Here is a 25,295-nt window from a genome sequence, read left to right on the forward strand (position 1 = left end):
GTGTAATTTAATCAACAATTTTTTTCCCAATGAGCCTAAGGGTCATGTTTCTCCACCTTGTGATTGTGTTCAAACTTCAAACTATAGCAGGATACTGAGAAGTCACAATAAACAGTGAATAACAAGTCCGCGTACATATGAAAAGCTTACCTTGTGACCTTGAAGAACCAAAAGTAATTAATGTATTTAACATTAAAACTTAAAGGCGTTCAATACTTTTTGCACAGACCACGAAGGGTCTCTGTTAAATGTTAATGGTGAGTGGAAGATATAATTTCAATTGATGAAATCAAGGTACTTGCGTGTATTCATAATACTAATAAAAACCAACCCCTACATATTGACCAATATGCTTCATTTCTTCAAAACTCTGAATTCAACAGTCTTCAGTCACTTGAGAGAAAATGGCAAAAAAATATGAGGGTCCTGCAATAGGAATTGATTTAGGCACTACCTATTCATGTGTTGCTATATGGCAAGGACAGAACAATCGAGCTGAGATCATTCATAATGAACAAGGAAATAGGACTACCCCTTCTTTTGTTGCTTTCACTGATACACAAAGATTGATTGGTGATGCTGCCAAAAATCAAGCTGCATCAAATCCTTCAAACACTGTCTTTGGTAACTGATGTTCGTTTGTTTTTCTGTCTTCAATTCCTTTCTCTGCTATGTTTTTAGTTTTGCATCAACATAGTTTTTATTTTTGCAGATGCAAAGAGATTGATTGGAAGGAAATATAGCGATTCAGTTATTCAAGATGATGTTAAGCTGTGGCCCTTTGAGGTTATTGCTGGAACTGATGACAAACCCACCATTGTCGTTAACTACAAGGGTGAGGAAAAACACCTTGCTCCTGAGGAAATCTCATCCATGGTTCTTACAAAGATGAAGGAGATTGCTGAGGCATTCTTGGGGTCTACAGTGAAGAATGCAGTTATCACTGTGCCAGCTTACTTCAATGATTCTCAGCGAAAAGCCACTAAAGACGCAGGTGTCATTGCTGGCCTCAATGTCATGCGGATAATCAATGAACCGACGGCTGCAGGTCTCGCATATGGCCTTCAGAAGAAATCTAGTTTTGATGGTAAGTGCAATGTGTTCATCTTTGATCTTGGTGGCGGCACTTTCGATGTGTCTCTGCTCACAATTGAGGATGATAACTTTGAAGTAAAGGCCACTGCTGGTGATACACACCTCGGAGGAGAGGACTTTGATAACAGAATGGTTAACCATTTTGTTAATGAGTTTAAGAGGAAGCACAAGAAGGACATTAGTGGGAACCCCAGAGCCTTAAGAAGATTGAGAAGTGCTTGTGAGAGGGCGAAAAGGACACTCTCATTTGCGGTTGACACAAATATTGAAGTTGATGCTTTATATGAGAGCACTGACTTCTGTTCGACAATTACACGTGCCAGATTTGACGAGCTCAACGCGGATCTATTTACAAAGTGTATGGTGACAGTTGAGAGGTGTCTTAATGATTCTAAGATGGACAAGAGTGACATAGATGATGTTGTTCTTGTCGGTGGCTCTTCTAGGATTCCCAAAGTTCAGGAACTATTGCAGGATTTTTTTGAAGGTAAGGAACTGTGCAAGGGGATCAATCCTGATGAAGCTGTTGCTTATGGTGCAGCTGTGCAAGCTGCATTGTTGACCGAAGGAACTAACAATGTTCCAAACTTGGTGTTGATGGATGTTACTCCTTTGTCTCTTGGTATATCAATAAAAGGAGATCTCATGAGTGTAATGATCCCTAGAAACTCTACCATTCCAACAAAGAAGGAACATGTATACTTCACAGGTTATGATAACCAACTATCTGCTGCAATCAATGTTTATGAGGGTGAGAGAACAAGAGCCAGTGAAAACAACTTGCTGGGTTTGTTTAGTCTTGCAGTTCCCCCGGCTCCTCGACTACTTCCGATCAAAGTATGCTTTTCTACAGATGAAGATGGTATTTTAAATGTGTCTGCGGAGGAAGAAACAACTGGGAATAAGAGAGATATTACAATTACAAATGAAGATGGAAGACTTTCAAGTGAAGAAATTCAGAGAATGATTCTGGAAGCTGAGAATTTCAAGGTTGAGGATATGGAGTTCCAGAAGAAGGCGAAAGCAATGAATACTCTGGATGATTACCTTTTCAATATGATCAAACTTATGCAGGATAAGAGTGTCAGTTCTAAGCTTCCCCCAATGGAGCAAGTTAAGATCAATTCAGCTATTGTGAAGGGCCAAAATTTGCTTGATGATGCCCAGCTTGAGGAGACAATTGTATTTGTTGAGTTTTTAAGGGAGCTTAAGAGCATTTTTGAACCTGCTATGGATAGGATTGGAAGAAAATTGGGTTGACTGGATGAGGATTATTAACGATTAAATTTAGTAAATTGCTTGGTGATAATGATCAGCAGGTTGAATTTGATGCTCTTGAGGATGATGTGCCTGAGAGCACCTTTGAAGACTTTTTTTGCTAGATTGGCTAGTTCCTTTTTCAATTAAGTTTCTTGGACTCTGCTGAATGCTCCCTTTTTTGCATATGATAAATGCAAACTTTTATGATCCATATTATCTAAATTTTGTACTGCTTATGTTTAAATAGCTAATGTGGTTTACCTGGCACTAAACATCCTGAAATGATGAGCTTTTTGATAGTATTATGTATGTTGTGTGCGCTTAATTATCTGTTTTGACATAGAAAGTTATTAGCTTACCAAAAAATAAGAGAAATAGAAAAGATGTTACTCTGGTTCATAGTAACCATCATTTGCATTGTGCAAAATGGCTGTAAAGTGGGACTTAAAACCAACTTATAGACTTGTAGCCTGTGTTGTTAATAAATCTTCAACATCCGTAGAAGATTGATAATTGGACTTCTTGGTTATCACATTTCTTCGATTCACCTACAATTTGTTATCTCGTGGTAGATTTTACTTCTCAGATGCCTAATAAAATCTAAAACTCCAAATTCTCTCTCTTTTCTTTTCAACATATAAATTGATTAAGCTAACATACTTTTAACTTATATATATAATGGCCTACTTGCAGGGTTATAAAATGCAGCATGCAACTCCAACTTCAAGAGTTTTTGAGTCTTGCAACAACATGTAATCACTATTACGGCTGCATCCACCCATATTTGTTTCTTGGTAGGAATGTGAGTCCGGAAGCGTATTGTAAAAAGTAAGACAATTTTAGGTGCTAACTTAACACTTGAATGGTTGAATCCATTTATTTATTGCACGATTCATCTAACATGAATTCCCAGCCCAAACCTTCAACAACTCATTCAGAAATGGTTATGCAGACTTAACAGAGAAGGAAGACAAAAGCTACAATGTACAAACTAAAAACTTAACCCAGACAGCAAGCATCCTGCAGTATAAGTCTAATAATTCTATGAACAATTAGGCATAAATTACACATCACAGAAGTATATCAATTTTGAACGGTCAATCACAGAATACAGATTTCTAAAATTGAAATATTCATGATAATAGCTGTCACAAAGATTTCCTTTTACTTCATGGTTCATGTTTTATCTGATTGAAGCAGAAAATGCTAACAAAAATAAGAAGAAACATGCTCCCATTATAGCATATGTTATACCAATAGCAAATCAAGCAACTCCAACATTAAACATGAGTAAGCTAAAATTGATGAATGCAAAGCTAATTACTTAAATTTTATTAATAATCATCATCATCACTTTCCTGATCAGTCCAAGGATTATTAATCTTGGCCATTGCTGTTTCAAAATATACTCTTAAGCTCTCTTAACAAATCTTGGGCCCTTGACCTGCACTCTACTTCACTGCTTCTAGCAACCACACTTAGCTTTTTGCTTTGCCCAGTAAAAAGATTACCCCACACAAAGGAGTTTTTCCTTGATATTGATCTCCTATCCGTGATTGAGCCAACCCAATCAACATTAGTATATGGTTCAATACATTGCTAAGTATTTTTATTGCATAACAACCCTTTCCCTTTAGTACTCTTCAAGTACCTTTAGGTGTCTACAAACAACATTAAGATATTCTTCATAGGGAGAGTGCATAAATTAACTTACAAGACTCACTGAGAAGACCATGTTGTTATAAGGTGATGAAATGCTTGAGTTATAAACAAAGCCAATGGGAACATACTTTATTCATTTAACACTTAAAGTCATTTGGAGCAACAATGTTGTTATACTAAAATTTGAAGGTTTACAGGTAGTTGATTAGTTTTTTTTTTTTTTATAGGCAATAAGAATTATATTGAATAGAAGTACAAGGGTACTTCAACCCAATACAAAAAGAAAGAAAAAGATAAAAGATACTACCAATTAGAAAAAAACAAAGACCTTAAAGATGACGAAACTACCCCACCTAATACTCCTTGAAAATAGACTTAACAAAACAAGCCTCATTAAAACCTTACTAGGGTAAAACCCCCTTGGGAAAACCTAGCAAGGAAAAAGAGTACCAATTTTGAAAAGTCAAGATGATATTTCAAGGAAGTTTACAAAGAATTCTAATAACCCTCCCCGACCCAGCGGCCAAGCCTTGCATCCAATTCAGATCCCACTGCAAATCCCACTGCAAAATTCGATGGATCACCATGCTGTAACCTCAAAGAACCCTTCAATATATACTATAGCATATGAGTATAACTCCTGAAAGCCTTCATCTTGTAATCACCAATGCCATAATGAAAAAAATAGTGTAAGCACTCCCAACATAAGTTCACGGCCATACACAAGACAAGATGATAATCACCCCAGCTAGAAGAAAGGAGGATCATCTCACAAGACAGCTTTCCTGACATCATAGCAACAGGTCCCAAATTCCATGAAGCCACAAAAATTCAAGTGATATGTCCCCAATTCCAATTATCTCACATCCATCTCAAAAAAATCAGCAACACCATAACTTAAAATTACACTCATCAATGTGATACCACATAGCAATCTAAATAAAAGAAACAGCAGCACCTTGACTTGAGTTACGTAATTCACATCAGAGCCTTGATTCATTAATGCAACTTCTGAATACTTACCCCCTAACCAAACCTTGTGCTGAACCAGCTCACAATTTATTCTACTTCCACTATTTCCTTGTAAATAAAGTTGTTCCATCAAACCTGTTGCAGACATTCTCCTGGGTTGGAAATCCATTCGAATAATGAGCTTCGGAACTCCTTCCATTTTGCAGACAACCAGCACCAAGAACGACGCTGAATCAAATCATAGACTACATCTCTGTCAACTGACTCACCCCAAAAAATAACATTATTTCGATGACACCACAAACACCACACAACTACGCACCACACAGCAACAAAACCTGCCCTCTGTTTCAGATTACAGAAACCTCTAACATGCTGATTTAAATGCGATCTCCAATCCTCAGGAAAAACAGATTCAAATCCAAACCAGCTATAACAAGAACACCAAACAGAATATGAAAAACGGCAAGTAAAGAATAAATGATTCGAACCTTCCTCTTCCTCTTCACAAAAGGGACACTGCGACGTTGCACCACCAGGCAAGATACCCCTTTTCCTTAGATTGTCCTTAGTCTGTACCCTGTTCCAGAACACCCTCCAAATAAAAGCTTTAGCATTAGAAGGGATAGGAAGGCGCCAAAGCAAGCTGAAAGCTGGATCTGACTCAGAATACTCCCATCTTCTCTGCCAATCATAAGCAGATTTCACAGAGTAATTATCCTCCCCATTTACAGACCACACCAATTTATCCGGACTATTCTTTCTGAGTGAAAATTGGTTCAGTTCTACAAAAAGATTATGAAACAGCATTTCGTCATCATGTTGCAATTCGCGAGACCAAATGAGAGACCAAGTCCAACTATCTTCCTCCCATCTTCCCATATCGGCAACAAGGTGTTGAGGTTGAAGAGATAAGCTAAACAAACTTCCATACTTAGCTACCAGAGGGGTGTCACCAAGCCAAGCATCATGCCAGAACCGAACTGAATTTCCTTCTCCAATGTTCTTCTTTAAGGCCTCGTCGAACCAGCAGTCATTCAAGGGCCGGCAGCAAGAGGAAATGATGTCCTTCCACCATGCTGAAGCTTTCCTTGGAATAGAGACAAATTCCCTCCCTTGTTGGAGATTATATTTTGAAAATAGCACTTTGCACCAGAGGCTTGTCCCTTCCGTCAACAGTCTCCATCTCCACTTCCCTAATAAAGCCTTATTGAAATGACCCCATTGTCTAATACCCAAGCCACCTTGATCCTTTGGTTTACAAACCGTTTCCCATTTTACCCAGGCCAGTTTCTTTTGCTCATCACAACCTCCCCAAAGGAAAGTTCGCATCACCTTATTACAAGCTTTGACCACCCCTTGAGGCATTTTGAAGAATGAAAGAAAATACAAAGGAATGGAGGATAGAGTACTATTAATCAAGCAAATCCTACCACCAAAGGATAGATTCTTACTTCTCCATCGAGACAATCTGCACTTCAATTTAGCAACAACGGGCTCCCAGAAATCTATACGACGAGGATTCCCCCCTATAGGGAGGCCTAAATAGCGGAAAGGGAAATCCATCAATTTACAATTCAGTATGTTCGCCAATACCTGTAAATCTCTGCCTTCAAACGCAACACCAGCCAACTTACTTTTATTATAATTCACCTTTAAACCGGAAACCAACTCAAAACATCTCAGAATAGATTTCACTGTAAAAACATTCTTTCGAGATGCTTCCCCAATAAACAAAGTATCGTCTGCAAATTGGAGAATTGAGATTTCTGTTCCAGCACCTTTACCAAATTTGTATCCAGTGAACAGTTGTTGGGATACCGCTTGTCTGAGAAGGCCATTCAGTCCCTCGGCAACAATTAGAAATAAAAAAGGTGCCACCGGGTCGCCTTGGCGTAAACCTTTCTCCATATTAAACTCTTCAGTAGGGCTTCCATTCACAATAACGGAAACCCTTGCAGATTCTAAACAACCTTGGATCCAAGAAATCCACTTCCCACAAAAATTCATTCTCATCATCATATAATAAAGAAAATCCCACCTTACTGAATCGTAGGCCTTTTCAAAATCTACCTTGAAAGCCATAGATTTAACCTTCCTACTACGAGCGTCATGAGCCCACTCATTTGATTAGTGAGAGTAAGAGTGAACCACCACTATCTGCATGGACTCGCGTCGGTTGAAACGGTGATGCTAGGCAAGAAAACATAGTGGCTGGTCTTTTTCTCTTGTGGGCATGATAACCGCCAGTCGTGAATGAGCTGTCACCAGTAGTTTGTGGCAAATATTGTGATGTCACTTTGTGGCGGTTGCACCCGCCAATAAGATTTTGTTAAAGAAATGGCATCCTGTATAGCTGCCACAACTGCGTGAAGAGTAAATTAAGATTTAAGAGTTTAAAAAAATTATTTTCCCCCAATTTGAATTTGTCAAAAAGATGGCGTCATGTCTGTACCTTATTATTTTCAAACTATAGCAGGACACTGAGAAGTCACAATGATAAGTTTGCGAACATATGAAAAGGTTACCTTGTGAGTTGTGACCTTGAATAAGGAAAAGTAGTTAATGTACATCACAGTAAAAACTTAAAGGCTTTCAGTTTTTCCATAGAAAGAGCACGAAGGGGCACAGTTAATTACAATAGTGAGTGGAAGATATAAATTCAATTGATGGAATCAAGATACATGATGCAGCTTTAAGTATTAACCTGAACACATTCACTTCATTTCACATCACATTCACAATTATAAAAACCAACGCAACATGTCTTTTGCAATCTGAATTCATCATTTTATCTATAGAAACAGTCTTCAATCACTTGAGAGAGAATGGCCAAAAAATATGAGGGACCTGCAATAGGAATTGATTTAGGCACCACCTATTCATGTGTTGCTGTTTGGCAGGAACAGAACAATAGAGCTGAGATCATTTTCAACGAACAAGGAAATAAAACTACTCCTTCCTTTGTTGCTTTCACTGATACTCAAAGATTGATTGGTGATGCTGCCAAAAATCAAGCTGCAGCAAACCCATCAAATACTATCTTTGGTAAAAAAAACTTTTTTTTGGCCTTTCTGTCTTAATTTCCTTCATGGCTATTATTATTTCTCTGCTATGTTTTTATCAGAAAAAACTAGTTATACATCAACACTGTTTTTACTTTCGCAGATGCAAAGAGGTTAATTGGTAGGAAATACAACGATCCCATTATTCAGGATGATATTAAGCTGTGGCCCTTTAAGGTCATTGCTGGAACTGATGAAAAACCCTCTATTGTTGTTAACTACAAGGGTGAGGAGAAGCGCCTTGTCCCTGAGGAAGTCTCATCCATGGTTCTGTCAAAGATGAAGGAGATTGCTGAGGCCTTTTTGGGGTCACCAGTGAAAAATGCAGTTATCACTGTGCCGGCTTATTTCAATGATTCTCAGCGAAAAGCCACCAAAGATGCTGGTGCTATTGCTGGCCTCAATGTTATGCGGATAATCAATGAACCAACTGCTGCAGGTCTTGCTTATGGCCTTCAGAAGAAATCTAGTTTTAATGAAAAGCGAAATGTGTTCATCTTTGATCTCGGTGGCGGCACATTTGATGTGTCTCTTCTCACAATAAAAGATGATAATTTTGAAGTGAAGGCCACTGCTGGTGATACTCACCTTGGAGGAGAGGACTTTGACAACAGAATGGTGGATCATTTTGTTAAGGAGTTTAAGAGAAAGTACAAGAAGGATATTAGTGAGGACCCAAGAGCCCTGAGGAGGTTGAGAACTGCCTGTGAGAGGGCAAAAAGGACACTCTCATTTTCTGTAGATACCACAATTGAGGTTGATGCTTTATTTGTGAATACTGACTTCTCTTCAACAATTACTCGCGCCAGGTTTGAGGAACTCAACATGGATCTATTTATAAAGTGTATGGAGACAGTTGAGAGGTGTCTTAATGATTCTAAGATAGACAAGAGTGATATTGATGATGTTGTCCTTGTTGGTGGTTCTTCTAGGATTCCCAAAGTTATGGAGTTATTGGAGGAATTTTTCAAGGGTAAGGATCTGTGCAAGAGCATCAACCCCGATGAGGCTGTAGCTTATGGTGCAGCTGTCCAAGCTGCTTTGTTGACTGAAGGTGTTAATAATGTTCCAAACTTGGTGTTGATGGATGTGACACCACTGTCTCTTGGTATAAACACAAAAGGAGATCTCATGAGTGTAGTGATTCCTAAGAATTCTACAATTCCTGTTAAGAACACACAAGTATACTCTACAATTGAGGATAACCAATTATCAGCCTTGATTGAGGTTTATGAGGGCGAGAGGACTATAGCAACTGAAAACAACTTGCTGGGTTTGTTTAATCTTTCAGTTCCTCCTGCTCTGCGAGGCCTTCCTATCAAAGTAAGCTTTGCTATAGATTTTGATGGTATATTAAATGTCTCTGCAGAGGAAGAAACCACTGGTAATAAAAAAGAGATTAGTATAACAAATGAAGATGGAAGGCTTTCAACTGAAGAAATTGAGAGAATGATTCAAGAAGCTGAGAGTTTCAAGGCTGAAGATATGAAGTTCCAGAAGAAGGTGAAAGCAGTGAATGCTGTTGATGATTATGTTTACAATATGAAAAGAGTAATGAAGGATAAGTCTGTTAGTTCTAAGCTTTCCCCGATGGACCAAGTCAAGATCAATTCAGCAATTTTAAAGGGGGAAAATTTGCTTGATGGTGAACAGCAGCAAGATGCGTTTGTGTTTGTGGACTTGTTAAGGGAGCTTAAGAACATGTTTCAACCTGCTATGGCCAAGATCAACAAGGGTCTGACTGATGAGGATAGTGATGAGGATTATTATTAAAAAATTGTTATAATTTTTTTGGCATGTTCTAATTTCTGTCTTTCATATTTCTAATGTTACATTGCTTGTTTTGCTTCTTTGATTACATATGCTATTATTGGATCATGTTTCTTTTTATCATTTTTAGTTTTTTATCCCAGATTCAATGATATTAGGCATGACGTAAACAGAAATTTCTGTCAGCTCTTATCATAAGTAAGTGATAGTTGGACTTGGATATGAATTTAAACTTATGGACTAGCAAAGGCGATTGAATTAAAATTTTGAGTTTTACTGGAGCAATTGCTCCTCCTCTAGATAATAATATGGCTGGTACCAATTGTATATGACTTTCCAGCCCAGATGCTCCATAAAAATTTGTGAAGGTGACAGGCAAAGGAGTAATCTAGTGTACTCAGTTAGGTGTGTGAATATCTTTTGGTTCTAATGGCCTTGTAATTTACTACTCCTATGGAATGTTAGTCATTGTTGGCTGTAAACATGAAAAACATAAAAGTCATGTGTCTATATTCTGATTTGGGTGCAAAGAGAAAAGAAATCCAATTGCAGCAAAGGATTCCATTCATTTGCAATCTGTTACATTTATAACGCAAAAGCAAAACAAGAAAAACAGGTGTGTTTCTCCTTGCGTTAGGCCACTAAACCTTTATCTGCATGATTAAGCAACCACCCCTTATTTCTATTATCAATTAAGCCTCCAACCAATTATTTCCATGATTTAAGACACTGATAACAACAAACTTATTTATTTGAAACACTACATCAGGAAAAGTAATTTTAAAACTCAGATAACTCTACTTAGTTGCAGCCTTGAAGCATATAATTAACACTAAATTGCAGAGTATGAGCAAGAAGCTTCAAGTCCAATTATCAGTCTTCTACGGATCATCATTTCAGGATGTTTATTCCCAATTAAACCACAGTAGTGATTTAAACAATATAACCAGAACAAAATTTAAACTTCAATAACTAGTTTTAGATAATATGGATCATAAAAGTTTGCATTTATCATATACAAAGGGGCATTCAGCACAGTACAAAAATCTTAAACTGAAAAGGAACTAGCCAATCTTGCCCATAATGTCTTCAAAGATGCTCTCAAGCTCCTTCACATAATCCTCAATCACATCTAGTTCACCCTGTTGGTTACTATCACCAAGCAAATTCGTGGCCTTGGTAATAGCAGAATTGATCTTCTCATTTTCTTGTAAGCAAAGCTTTGGATTGATACCTTCCTTTTGTAATGCATTCCTAATCTTGTAAACGTAATCATCCAAAGCATTCATTGCATTGGCCTTCCTGAGGAACTTCTTATCATCATCATTGTATATTGCAGCCTCTTCAATCATTCTCTGAATTGCTTTGGATGACAGTCTTCCTTTGTCATTAGTTATGGTAATCTTGCTCTTATTTCCAGTGGTTTTTTCCTCCGCAGAAACAGTTAGGATGCCATTTTCATCGATAGCAAAGCATACATTGTAAGGATGGCCGCGAGGAACAGAAGGCAGGCCAGAAAGAGTAAAACAACCCAGACAATGGTTATCACTGGCTCTTGTTCTCTCACCCTCATAAACCTTAATCAAGAGACCGGGTTGGTTATCTTTAACTGTAACGTATTCTTTTGTCTCCTTCACCGGAATAGCAGTATTCTTAGGAATCACTACACTCATGCGATCTCTTATTAGCCCCCAACCTAAGGACAGCGGGGTAACGTCTAATAGGACCAAGTTTGGAACATTCTTAATGCCCTCGCTCAACAATGCAGCCTGGACCGCTGCACCATAAGCAACAGCCTCATCAGGGTTAATGCTCTTGCACAGTTCCTTTCCTTTGAAGAAGTCCTGCAATAACTGCTGCACTTTGGGAATCCTAGAAGAACCACCAACAAGGACAGCATCATCCACACTACTCTTGTCCATCTTAGCATCATTAAGACACCTGTCAACAGTCTTTATACACTCTTCAAAAAGATTCATATTGATCTCCTCAAACTTGGCACGAGTAATCGACGAATGGAAGTCAATGCCCTGAAACAAGCCATCTATCTCCATTGTTGTGACAACAGCATAAGAGAGTGTCCTTTTCGCCTTCTCACACGCATTTCTCAACCTCCTTAGTGCTCTTGAGTTCCCTCTAATGTCAACTTTGTTCTTTCTTTTAAACTCTTCTACAAAGTAGTCCACCATTCTGTTGTCAAAGTCCGCTCCCCCAAGGTGAGTGTTTCCAGCCGTGGCCCTAACTCTGAAGACCTTATCCTTAATTGTAAGGAGAGACACATCAAAAGTACCTCCACCAAGATCAAATACAAAAATATTCCGTTCTCCAACACAGTCGATTCTCTTGTCAAGGCCATATGCAAGAGCTGCAGCAGTGGGTTCATTGATTATCCGCATAACATTGAGGCCAGCAATGGTACCGGCATCTATGGTGGCTTTTCTCTGGGCATCATTGAAGTAAGCAGGCACAGTAATAACAGCATTCTTCACAGGGGCTTCCAAATATGCCTCTGCACTCTCCCGCATCTTTGTGAGGACCATAGATGAGATTTCCTCAGCTGAAAGCTTCTTCTCCTGACCTTTGTACTTAACAACAATCATAGGGTTGTCGTTAACACCAGCAATGACCTTGAATGGCCACAACATCACATCATTTTGAACCACAGGATCACTGAATTTCCTACCAATTAATCTCTTTGCATCTGAAGAAATATATAATAATGTATCATCGTTCATTAGTCCAACAAAAAGAAATAAAGGCTTAAATATGTATTTACATGTTCCACGAATAGAAAAAATTTCATTAGTAAACATTTCCTAACTTTTCCAAACTTCAAATTAAAACAGTACCGACACCCCAGACACTACAATTTTACTTTTTATCACATCAGATAATATATTACACCTATCATTTCTTTTGTTCTCTTCCTTATTCACTCTCGATGTTTACACCCACTATGTGTTCACCAAACATTTTCCACATGCACTTAAATACAACTTTGATATAGCCAAACCAATTTTTTCTTTCATCCTGATTCCATGTTTGTTTCTTCCTATTTCTCTGTTTTTATCTCATCACATTACTAATCATATCTCCTACTTCTCTCTAGATGGAGGCGAAAATAGGTGGGTAATGAAACGTTAGTGTTAAGAATATCAGCAATGTTGTATATTATGGAGAAAAAAAGGACAAACACTGTTGTTTAAAAATATATTCATCTGTATACAATAACAAAAATACCCGATGAGTGCCGTGTCGCAGTGGTTGAAAGTAACTTATTGAACCTAAGGTCACCTTTACCTCGCCTCGGCCGAATATGATTGTCTCAATAGAGGATGGTTAAACAAAAAAAACAATAACAAAAGTAGAAACTTTACCAAAAACAGTGTTGTCTGGGTTAGCAGAAGCCTGATTTAGAGCAGTATCACCAATCAACCTTTGATTTTCAGTGAAAGCAACAAAAGAAGGTGTTGTCTTGTTGCCTTGATCGTTGTGGATAATCTCCACTCTCCTGTGTTGATCCTGCCACACTCCGACGCATGAATACGTCGTGCCCAGATCGATTCCCACGGCGAATCCTTCATATCTTCTCTTCATGATGATCTATACACTGAATTAAAAACAAATAGATTTGAAGAAAAAAATCACAAGTCAGGATTGGGAAGAAGGAACCCTAGCATAGTGATGAACATCAAAACCTTATTTTACCTCCTTTGTTGTACCTAATGAAAACTGCAACAGCAGTTTCACGGAAGAAAGAAGAAACTGCGCGCGCAATATTTGATTTGATTTGATAGAAAAATATATAGTCCCTATTTGTAGGGCAAAGAAACTATCCTTAATATTAGGAAATAAAATTTGATATTTAATTTGATTGGATTTGATAGAAAATTTTGGTACAAAGAAACTCTACTTAAGCATAAGGTGTGGTAGAGTCGTAGTCCTTAACTTACATTATCCTTTAACCATGAGGTCATGAATTTTTTTTTGAACTCAACAAAAACCTTATATAAAATATTAAAATCAAAGCGAATCCGGCATATAAGCCAATACATCAGCACGCAAAAAACTAGAAAGCTCCGGCGGACCCTCCTCTATCCAGACAACATCAGGAAAGGTAGAGGCGTTCCGGGCAAGGTAATCAGCACAAGAGTTCCCTTGACGACGAACAAAAGAAAAATCAACAAAATCAAAAGCTGAAATTAAACTACGACAATCATAAATAATAAAAAATAGATAAGTGGTTCCAATCGCCTTCTTCCAAGCCTGAAAGAGAGGTAAGCAATCTGTCTCAAACTGAACCCGCATGAAGCCAAGATACAGAGACAACTCCATAGCCCATGAATTTGATTATTGTCAATTGAATTATAGCGCATTTTGTGGCCATTGCTTAATGAGAGTACCAAAGATTATAAAATTAATCAGTATTGTTAATGATGGATAGTCTGAGAAAAAAAAACTCTATATTAACCTAGATTACGAAATACATTTCATATTGATATGTAATTAGGGTATTAATTTTTTTTAAACAACATGGTATTAATTGTAATTATCTATCAAATTAGGAAATATTATTGATGTGTTTCCTTATTATAGCTTATTAGTATAAAAGTTATTAATGTTATTTTTTTTTAATTATTCACACAATTCATCAATATTATTTTATTAGTTTTTCGATGAATAAAAAAAATCAATATTATTCTATTATTCCCATCATTCTATTTTTATTTAATATTTTAGCTACTAAACTTTATATCTTCTTCATTTTATTTGGTTAAATTGGTTAAGACAAATCATTTTCGCTCAAAATATTGTGTGTTCGACTTCTGTTACTGATGTGAGTGATGTGCTGTCGATGGATAATATGCAAGTATCTTCATAAGTTATCTATGGCCTTGATTTCCGCTACCGATGCCAGTGATGTGTTGTTGCTAGATGGTATCTCAACAAGTGATCTGTGGTTTTTGAGGTATGGAGGCCCGGATCTATGGTGGTGACAGGAATTCAATTCACTCAAACATTTTCTTATTAAAAATAAAATAAAATAAATATTAATTATTCAATTAACTTATTTAAAAATTTAATTAAAAATGTTAAAGAATTAATGACGTAAAATAGTAAATCCAATAAGAGATATATGATATGACGTAAAATTCTGGTAGAGTATACTAGGAAGATGAGTTACATGATAAAAAAAAACTCAATAATTTTAAGATTTAAATACCTTTTTGTGAATAAAAATTTAGGCGGATTCAGCTCCAGTAGAATTGAACACATAATTTTTTGAGGGGTAGTGACTCGTCCTTGCCAACTAAACAACATCTGAATTGAAAAATTAAGTAAAATTATAATAAGAATTTAAAATTAAAATTATGTGATATGTTCAACAATTTTATAATAATTATATATAAGTTAGGAGAATAAACAAAAGTTTAAAAAACTAAGCTATTGAAAGGTTTGTTTATTTAATTTCAAATAAAAATTTGTTTATTATAAACTTGAGCAAAATTTATATCTGATATAATTAATTTTTTTTGGTTACGTATATCTAATATAATTAATTTTAAAAGAATGAATTTGAGTTAAATGATAAAACATAATTATTTGAAAATATGATAACTCTTTTAAATTTCCAAAAATAAAAAATAACGCTTTTAATAATTATTATAAAAATATATTGTCCTTGGATAATGTTCTGCTCCCTTTACTTGTCCAAGAGAGTCATCAATTGCGACTTCTACAGGAGCAGTTCCCTGACTCTCAATTTCAGCAATCTTCTCCTACACAATGTATTAGCAAAAACATCCATTATTATTTATCATGACATGAACCAGTTAAAGACTCATAAACTCAGACGCTACTTCTAAGACAAATCCTAATAACATGTTCAAATCAGTTTCTCTTTTCTCATAATCAAATCAGAAATTCAGATGTCAAGTAAACAAGTGCAGATGTTTCAACATAATCACTTACATTTGAAGCTAAACTTCAACATAAACATAAGGAGAGAGATAAATACTTACACAAACTTGTCGAGCCTCTTCATTAATGTAACTCCCATCCCTTCTCTTATGAGTTTCTATATATAAGGTGCCCCTACTCACTGGTTTCCCAGTTTGACTCATCTATTGGAGAGAATCACAATTTTAAATGTTAATTGTTAAGTACACAAAATAGGGATAAAATGTCTAACTACATTTAACATATAATTTCAAAATACTTACAATCTCTTCACTTCTTCTCTTTAGTTTCTTAGAGCCACCGGTATGGTAATCGTAAGCTTTGCTCTATTTGCTGCATTTTGTTTGCTTTTTTTCTACACACAAGCACCAAATAAAGTAAGTTTCATTGTGATTGTCAAACCATTTAAAATTTAAATAAAATAATACCATAGTGTCCTCTTCCAATCGATAATCTATAAAGGCAGCCCACTCTGTTGGTGGAATTGACAATGGAGGATTTCTGATATTTTCTTCACGACTTAATGTCTTGTCAAACTTGGTGTGGAACAACCGTATCCTATTCTCCCTCCATTTTTTCCCCATATCCATCATAAAGCTTGTTCTTGCTGCTGCTTCATGGATTGGCTCCCACCAAAACTTGACCTTTAATCACATAGTGGTGTTATTTATGACATTATAATTTAAATAAAAAATAATCTATTATATGAAACTAGAGAAAAAACTTTATTTTATACCTTAATGTGTTTTTCCCAAACCCAATCTTTGTATGTCTTAACCACCTCAGGCCACTTCTTGAAACTAATAGGAAGTAATTTGTGGTTAGAAGCTAATCGACCCAGATATTGTCCTAAGAGCCCATCAATATCAGTTCCAACAGGCTGATTTCCTTTAAAAGGAACTATAATTTGCTCCGTAACAGGAAGTTTAGGAACTTGTTTAGCCCACATACGACGTTCTGTCACTTCTCCATTCAAATCTGTAAAAATGAAAGTGTTAACTGTTTAATATAAAATGAATCAATTAATACATGAACTGTTCTGATTTGGACCAACCAGCCTTGTCGTTTTGGATCATCAGTTGCATCTGATGTCTCATTCTCAGTATCCTCAAAATTCTCACCATCCTCAAACTCATCGTGTAGAAAAGAACCATCATTTTGAAACTCATCCTCAAACATGCCAGACTCCATAGTATAAGGACCTTCTAATCATCCTCAAAATGTCATTTATAGATTCAAAACATAAAGAAACAGCAGCATATTGACTTAAAAAAAACCAGTAGCATATTGACTTAAAAAACAGTAACATATTGACTTAAAAAAACAGTAACATATTGACTTAAAAAAACAGTAACATATTGTAAGCATGAAGTTGGAACTTTGTTGATTACAAAAACCTAAACACAAAAAGCAAATGTCAAAGCTAACCAGCAACACAATAATGAAAAAGAAGTTAATTACTAACAAACAACATGGAGAAACAAGAACAATTTCTAAGCTCAATCAAATTCCACAAGTACTCCATGCCTGAATAATTGATCTTCGATGTTATCATCTGACCAATGCATGTCACTTTGTTGATGATATGGCTCACTCTCATAAGTTAATTACTCTTATGTGTGTCAAAACTAATCCAGATTCCACTAACAACACTAAAGCATTCACTAATCCTCATTAGCTTCCTATGTAATTGATAATATAATACTTAATTTACAATCATATTGTATGATTATTAGAAAAATCTGTATAGTCATTGTGTTGACTGGAGAAAAATACAGTCAACACTGATTCAACAATTATAATGCAATTAACATGTGGCTTTGAACTACAACATTTCAGTATTAGCATGTATAGACTCAACCCTATATATTACCTTTATTCATCCTACAAAAACCATAAACACTACAACTATCAACCTATAAAACTATAGACCATGCATCTCAGCATAGCTAAGAGTCGTTAAAACCATTCAAACTACAAGAACCAACTTGAAAATCTAATGATACTATATTAATCATCTCGGTAAATATAAACTTAACATAATGAAAACATAAAAGAAAGCTAAACACCCATTTGGAACAGAGCAGGAGCTTTGATGGCTCTCCCCAAGACACCCAATACAATTTATTTATTATTTTGAAATTTAAGAAACATGAGCAGTAAACTATTAATAAACTAAGAGCAGTCCCAAAGAGTTAATATGGCTGTCATGAACAAGACAACAATCCCACAAGCTAATATCAAGCTTTTAACGTTGATCTTCGGTACCAAATCAAGACACTAATATCAAACCAATTATTAACCTCATAATTATACTTAAATCACTTTCTACAGCCTCTAATATGTTTCACTTGGTTACATGAAAACAGCAATACCAAATCTCATGTTCTCTACACAGTTAAAATTCATATCCCTTGCTGGTATGTATTTTTCTTGTTGCAGCCATCCAGCATTCATATTTCCCCAAAATTGAACATTTTCTTCAAAGGGAAAAGATTTAAGAATATGATACAATTGCCAAAGATCAGAACCATCTAACAGAATAACAGAAATGAAACCTGATGACACTTCACCCGCGAGAAGATCACTAGGACTTTAAATAGAACACAATGTGCAATGAGGAATTCAAATCCAAAACGGATTCTATATGAATTCAGAGGGCGAATTGGAATCAAAGTTTCACTAAAATTCATATCCCTTGTGACTTTAAAGATCAAGAGAAACATGCACAACAATACATTAGACAAGCAACAGTCACAAACAGTATCAATCAACAAATAGGAAGAAAGAGAGATGGTAATACCGATTGCAGAGGAACTTTAGATTGAATCAACTTCAGATTCCATCACTTCTTCAGATTCTACAAAAATTAACAAAAATCAGACTACACACAACCCTAGATTTTCAGATTTGAAATCAAAGTGAAGAGATCAATGATTTTCAGATTTGAAATCAAAGTAAAGAGTTATCTCAGATTTGCAATCGAAGAAAACAAAGATGATTGAATAAAACTCGCCTTGCCAAAGAGCGGAGAACAGCGACAGTGGGGAACGATGGCGGAGATCGAATAGATCGGAGGTGGCGGAGAACAATGGTGCCGAGGGAGAGGGACGATTGCCAAAGAGCGGAGAACGGCGACGGCGGAGAACGGTGGCGAAGAACGGTGTCGGAGCACGGTGGTGGAGAACGGTGGTGGAGGACAGTGAGAGAGAATGAACAGAGAGAGAATGAATGAGTGAAGAGTGAGGTTGAGGAGTGAGGTGCGATTTGGATCTGAAATAATAGGTTTAGTTTTTTTAGTTTTTTTTTTAACTATAAATAATTTTCTGGCGGTTTCAACCGCCAGTAAGTTAAAACAACCGACTCCATTTCCCATCGGTTGCCCAACCGCCTCAAAGTAAAACATTTAGCGGCGGTTTCAATAAACCGCCGCTATTCAACCGCCGCTAAATCCCGTGTTTTCTAGTAGTGTGTATCTTAAGCCGTCTACAAAAATATTAAAAAGTATAAAAGGAACAAAATTACTACAATTTTACTACCAACAAAAAGATACTTATATATCAATAATAATCTAGCAGCAAATAATTCCCAATCAAGCTAATTAATCTACTAAGAACAATCCAGAAGAACTAAGAAAATAAAGAACAAGGAAAAAATGCTAGTAGTACTAAAAACATTAAAAACAATTCAAACTCAATTATTAAACGAACTATATAAGCTTCTTCAACTTGCCCCAGGTCCTAGTAGCATTTGATTTCTTGGCCATAGCAGGTTCAAAAATGCTCTTGAGCTCCATTAGAAACTCAACAAATACAGATGTCTCTAGCTGCTGGCCATCATCAAGCAAACTTTTGCCCTTTACAATAGCTGAATTGATCTTATCTTGGACCATTGAGGGAAGCTTAGAACTCACACACTTATCTTTCATACTTTTGTTCATATTGTAAAGGTAAAGATCAAGATCATTCATTGCTGTCACCTTGTTCTTGAACTTCATATCATCAACCTCATGATCCTCAGCTTCTTGAATCATTCTTCTGAATTCTTTAGCTGACAGCCTGTTGGTTTCATTGGTTATAGTTGTCTCATTCTTATTCCCTGTGGTTTTTTCCTCAGCAGAAACAGTTAGGATGCCATTTTCATCTATAGCAAAGCATACATAAATAGGATGGCCACGAGGAGCAGGAGGGAGGCCAGAAAGATGAAAAGAGCCTAACAAATTGTTATCACTTGCTCTAGTTCTCTCACCCTCATAAACCTCAATCAAGACAATAGATTGGTTATCTTCAACTGTAACATAATCCTTTGTCATCTTTATAGGAATGGTAGTATTCCTAGGAATCACTACACTCATGTGATCTCTTTTTAGCCTCCAACCTAAAGACAACGGGGTAATATCCAATAGCACTAAGTTCGGAAAATTCTTAATGGCACATTCACTCAACAAAGCAGCTTGCACAGCTGCACCATAAGCAACAGCCTCATCAGGATTGATCCCCTTGCATAGTTCCTTACCTTTGAAAAAATCCTTCAATAGTTCCTGAACTTTGGGAATCCTAGAAGATCCACCAACAAGTACAACATCATCTATGTCACTCTTGTCCATCTTAGAGTCTTCAAGACACCTCTCAACTATCTCCATACACTTCTTAAAGAGATCAATGTTCAGCTCCTCAAATTTGGCACGAGTAATTGTTGAAAACAAGTCAGTGCTCTCAAACAAAGCATCTACCTCAATTATGGTATCACTGGCAAATGAGAGTGTCCTCTTTGCTTTCTCACACACACTTCTCAACCTCCTTAAGGCTCTTGGGTTCCCACTAATGTCCTTCTTGTGCTTCCTCTTAAACTCCTTAACAAAATGGTCCACCAGTATGTTATCAAAGTCCTCTCCTCCAAGGTGAGTATCACCAGCAGTGGCTTTCACTTCGAAGCTATCATCCTCAATTATGAGAATAGACACATCGAATGTGCCCCCACCGAGATCAAAGATGAATACATTTCGCTTTCCAACAAAAGTAGATTTCTTCTGAAGACCATATGCAAGACCTGCAGCGGTCGGTTCATTGATTATCCTCATCACGTTGAGACCAGCAATGGCACCCGCATCTTTGGTGGCTTTTCGCTGAGAGTCATTGAAATAAGCAGGCACAGTGATAACTGCATTCTTCACAGGTGATCCCAAAAAGGCCTCAACAATCTCCTTCATATTTGTGAGAACCATGGATGAGGTATCCTCAGGAACAAGGTATTTTTCCTCACCTTTGTACTTAACAACAATAGTGGGTTTGTCATCAGTTCCAGCAATGACCTGAAAAGGCCAGAGCTTAACATCATCCTGAACAACTGAATCACTGTATTTCCTACCAATCAACCTCTTTGCATCTGCAAAAGTAAGAACAATATTGATGTATAATTTGTTTTGTTATATGATAAAAGCTTAGAAGTTAGAAGCATGAATGAAGAAAGACACAAAAACAGAAGAAAATCAATTACCAAAGACAGTGTTTGATGGGTTTGTTGCAGCCTGATTTTTAGCAGCATCACCAATCAATCTTTGGGTATCAGTGAAAGCAACCAAGGAAGGCGTGGTTCTATTTCCTTGTTCATTGTGAATGATTTCTGCTCGATTGTTCTGTTCTTCCCATATAGCAACACATGAGTACGTGGTCCCTAAATCAATTCCTATAGCAGGTCCCTCATATGTTTTGGCCATTATTAGATCTATTAACTGAATGACAGAAAAAAGATTGAAGAAAAAATTCCCAAGTCAGGATTGGAAGAAGGAAACATAGCAATATACATAGTGATAAATATCGAACCCCTTTTACCTGCTTGTGTTGTGCCTAATGAGAACTGCAGTACTAGTCACAGCTGCACAAAAGACACTTTATAATGTGCTTATAATAGCTGTAATCAAGATCAGATGTTTCGCTTTTAAGTTTTAGTTTATCTTTTAAGATATATATTTCAAAAAACAAGTTTGTCTTTTAAGATATTGTTGTGATTTAATTTTAGATCAAGATAATATTAGTTATTTCTAAAATCAAAATCACATTTTCATTTAAATTTAAATTTAAATTTATTTGGGATACTATTTATTACTTGATTTTAGAAATAAAATTTTATCATATCAATATCAATCAATATCAATATCAATATCAATATCAATATCAATATCAACCAATCATCAATATCAATCAATATCAATATCAATCAATATCAATATCAATCATCAATATCAATATCATCAATATCAATATATATTAGAAAAGAAGAACTCTCATCAGGCTGATTTAGTGACGTGTCATTCTCACGTTAATTCTTAGTGACGTGTCATTCTTACGTTAATTCTCATAAAAAAAAATCCACGTGTCATTCTCACATTAATTCTCATAAAAAAATACATTTTTAAATTTTAGATTTGATTAGGATTTAGGTTGTTTATTTCTTGATTTTATCTTAATTTATTTTTGATTTATTTTTAGAGTATTAATTAATTTTATCTTAATTTTATTCAGGCTTAGAAGAGAAGTTTTTTTGTCCACTTTGCTTAGCATTTCAGACTCTTATATTTCATATGTTGTTTAAAAAAAATCAAAAAATTGATTAATGTATCAAATACAACAGACATATTCCCCGTGCAACGCACGGGTAAAAAAACACTAGTGTTACTTTATTATTAGACTTATTATTTTTCAGCTATGTATTTGCTCTATAAAGATAGAACATACAATGATCGAAAAAATTATCTCTTTCAAATAATAAACCTTCCGTCTACATTCATATCCAAAAATCCAACAAAGACGTTCCGAGTGATAGTTCAAGTGATCATAAGAGTTAAGGAACATATGAGTTGAGTTGGGAAAGGTCCAGGGATTTGATCCCTGGAGAGTATATTTTATCTTTACAATGTAAAAATAAGAAAATCCAACAAAGACAAACAACTAGAAACTGCGCGTTGTTAACCTGATATTTAATTTGATACAGCAGTATAATCTAGCATAAAAAAGTAGTTAACCTGATATTTAATTTGATGCAGCAGTATAATCTAGCATAAAAAAGTAGTGTCTTTGCTGATATTAGGAATATATCATATATTAACCACATTGCATGAGGAGTTTACCATATTAGTAGAGAACACCACATCTTTCACATTAGACCATGAGACGTGTATGGGTCATTTCACTTATAAGCTATTGAAGCTCTTCTTTTTACACTTATTTATTTTACTTCTTATTCAAGAATCCCAATAAGAATATAACTAATTCTGTTTCCTTCTCATGCAACTGTTGAATGCCTGATGAATTCTACAACTCGGACATCGAATGAGTATTAGTGACGATTAATTGGTCACTATTAGTACGTGCATTTGTGACAACTTTTTAATTTGTCAATATTGCATATAAATATTAGTGACAATATTATCGTCACAATAAAATTCAACATAAGTGACATTTAAAAATATCGTCACTAATGTATTAGTGACTCTAGTATTAGTGACGACTAGTGACGATTAAAATTTTTGTCATAAAATACTCATAGTGACGATTTTTAAGCTTTTAGTGACGAAAATGATTGTCAGTAAAAGCTTTAATTCTTGTAGTGAATTTTCATGCTGCAGAAGCTTTAAAAAACTAAAATGATTCCTCTTAGACTAGTTGGAGACACAACAATGATCGAATAGTTTTGAAATTGGTCAAAGGGTGGAAAATTTTCTGTTAAATCTGCTTACTTAGCTTTAATCTTCACATTCAAAAACAAAAACTAGAAATTGAACTTACCGGCTAAGGTGAAGAAACATTTCTTATATGGTACTGCTTGCTTGGAATGTGGTTCTGGTTAGACAAAATCTGCAAAAGAGAGGTGTGATTAGTCAATTAGTAACAGAGAATGTGGGTTGAATAGAGCAATTGAGTTTGTAGATTTATGGAATTCAATTCAAGTAACCCTAAATCTGTTAACCTTAAAACTCATCAGAAATGGAAGGCTCCATGCCCAGGTGTTGTTATCCACGTTGAGGTTGATGCAAGCCATTTTGATGCAAGCTTGGGCGAAACTCTTGATTTTCGCTGGGCTCTGAATCTGGCGCATCAATGGGAGATTGAGGACATTGAAGTGGAAAGGGGTGAAGATGAAGATAATTCTGGTTATTTTTATTTTATTTTGAAGAATATGAAGGGAAATGGTGGTTAGGAATGATGTTTTTGGTACGGTAGAAGATGTCAGCGGAAAAATTTAATGAACTGATGAGATGAAGAGCTTCGAAATATATGTTGATCACTCTACTCTATAAACCACTCATGACTCATGAGTCATGACACTTACGTTTTAAACCATTTGAAACCGCTAAAAAATATGTTTAATCACACTTCTCATTTTGTTCCGGTTCATAAAAAGTGAGGTGCCTTACAATGGTAGATACGGTAACATGGTTCGTGCATCATTATTGGAAGCTTGGATGCCAATTAGAGAGACGTGATGACCCTTTGCCAAGTCACATTTTTTGAAACAGAGCATCTTAGAGCAACTCCAACGCTGGGCTCTTAGGCCTGCTGGAGTTGCTAAGAGCCGGCTCTTATTTTTTCCCTGCATTGGAGAGAGCCTTAAAGCTCTTAGCTACAGTCCAGAGGCTCTTCTGCAAGAGCTCCTGCTTAATGAGCTCTTATATTAAAAAACGATTATTTTCTCTCACATGCTCCTCATCAACTACTTTCAGAGGGAAGAAACGGTAGAAGGGAAGAAGAAGAAGAACAGATTTGAAATAAACTAACACAAGAACAAAACCAAAATCAATTTTTTTAAAAAAAAATCCAAACTTTACAACCAAAATCAAACTTTTACACTGCAACTGATATTTACATAGGAAAAAAAAAAATTCTGAGCCTTGCATGTCCGATCTTGTTGAAAGGGAGACTTGAATGTGCGAAAAGGGGCTTCCTTTCCCCTGATATGATCTGGTGGCTCCGATTTGGGTGGTGGTAAGTCGATTTGGGGGCGGTGAGGTGGATTTTGGCTGTGGTGGTGGGTGTTTGAGGCGGTGATGTGGGTTGGGTTTCGGTGGGGGTGAGGTGGGTTTTGGGTTTCAGTGGTGGTGAGGTGGGTTTTGGGTTTCAGTGGTGAGGTTGGGTTTCGGTGGGTTGGGTTTCAGTGGTGGTGGTGGGGTTGCAGAGGTGGGTTGGGTTTCAGAGGGGAGAAGAAGAAGAGAAGAGGGGAGAAGAAGGGAAGGGGGTTTCGAGGAGGCAGGGGAGAAGAAGAGAAGAGGGGAGGAGAAGAAGAAGAAGAGGCTTTCGGTGGGTTGGGTTTCAGTGGTGGTGGTGGGGTTGCAGAGGTGGGTTGGGTTTCAGAGGGGAGAAGAAGAAGAAGAGAAGAGAAGAGGGGAGGAGAAGAAGAAGAGAAGAGGGGAGGAGAAGAGGGTTTCGAGGGGGGGGGGGAGGGGGAGAGGCGGCTAGGGTTCACAAATGGGGCTCTTGATGGGTTTATATATAGGGTGACCTGCCCAGCAGGTCA

General features: G+C 36.4%; 5 protein-coding genes across 6 annotated transcripts; 2 read left to right on the forward strand and 3 right to left on the reverse strand.

The window, feature by feature from the left end:
- Positions 1–318: 318 nt before the first annotated feature.
- On the forward strand, positions 319–2,628 carry LOC130728848 (heat shock cognate 70 kDa protein-like). Its single transcript, XM_057580432.1, has 2 exons — positions 319–624; positions 713–2,628. The coding sequence occupies exons 1-2, from the start codon at positions 405–407 to the stop codon at positions 2,353–2,355; spliced, it is 1,863 nt and encodes a 620-aa protein (XP_057436415.1). The 5' UTR covers positions 319–404; the 3' UTR covers positions 2,356–2,628.
- Positions 2,629–7,795: 5,167 nt separating this feature from the next.
- Positions 7,796–9,910, forward strand: LOC130728845 (heat shock 70 kDa protein 4-like). Its single transcript, XM_057580430.1, has 2 exons — positions 7,796–8,037; positions 8,158–9,910. The coding sequence occupies exons 1-2, from the start codon at positions 7,818–7,820 to the stop codon at positions 9,825–9,827; spliced, it is 1,890 nt and encodes a 629-aa protein (XP_057436413.1). The 5' UTR covers positions 7,796–7,817; the 3' UTR covers positions 9,828–9,910.
- Positions 9,911–10,802: 892 nt separating this feature from the next.
- LOC130728849 (heat shock cognate 70 kDa protein-like) lies at positions 10,803–13,637 on the reverse strand. Its single transcript, XM_057580434.1, has 3 exons — positions 13,533–13,637; positions 13,202–13,434; positions 10,803–12,525 (listed from the first exon to the last, which is right to left on the reverse strand). The coding sequence occupies exons 2-3, from the start codon at positions 13,419–13,421 to the stop codon at positions 10,889–10,891; spliced, it is 1,857 nt and encodes a 618-aa protein (XP_057436417.1). The 5' UTR covers positions 13,422–13,434; positions 13,533–13,637; the 3' UTR covers positions 10,803–10,888.
- Positions 13,638–16,068: 2,431 nt separating this feature from the next.
- LOC130717546 (uncharacterized) lies at positions 16,069–16,976 on the reverse strand. The gene is made up of 4 exons (XM_057567800.1): positions 16,844–16,976; positions 16,522–16,763; positions 16,214–16,429; positions 16,069–16,140 (listed from the first exon to the last, which is right to left on the reverse strand). The coding sequence occupies exons 1-4, from the start codon at positions 16,974–16,976 to the stop codon at positions 16,069–16,071; spliced, it is 663 nt and encodes a 220-aa protein (XP_057423783.1).
- A 2,328-nt stretch (positions 16,977–19,304) lies between these two features.
- Positions 19,305–24,086, reverse strand: LOC130728844 (heat shock cognate 70 kDa protein-like). Of its 2 annotated transcripts, XM_057580428.1 has the most exons (5): positions 23,751–24,086; positions 23,570–23,638; positions 21,617–21,659; positions 21,282–21,516; positions 19,305–21,170 (listed from the first exon to the last, which is right to left on the reverse strand). In XM_057580428.1, the coding sequence occupies exons 4-5, from the start codon at positions 21,499–21,501 to the stop codon at positions 19,495–19,497; spliced, it is 1,896 nt and encodes a 631-aa protein (XP_057436411.1). In that variant the 5' UTR covers positions 21,502–21,516; positions 21,617–21,659; positions 23,570–23,638; positions 23,751–24,086; the 3' UTR covers positions 19,305–19,494. The 2 variants fall into 2 exon arrangements, with proteins under 2 accessions (XP_057436411.1, XP_057436412.1); XM_057580429.1 differs by lacking the exon at positions 21,617–21,659.
- Positions 24,087–25,295: the final 1,209 nt, after the last annotated feature.

Source organism: Lotus japonicus, chromosome 1 (assembly GCF_012489685.1).
Source record: "Lotus japonicus ecotype B-129 chromosome 1, LjGifu_v1.2".
In the NCBI taxonomy this organism is placed as follows: Eukaryota; Viridiplantae; Streptophyta; class Magnoliopsida; order Fabales; family Fabaceae; genus Lotus; species Lotus japonicus.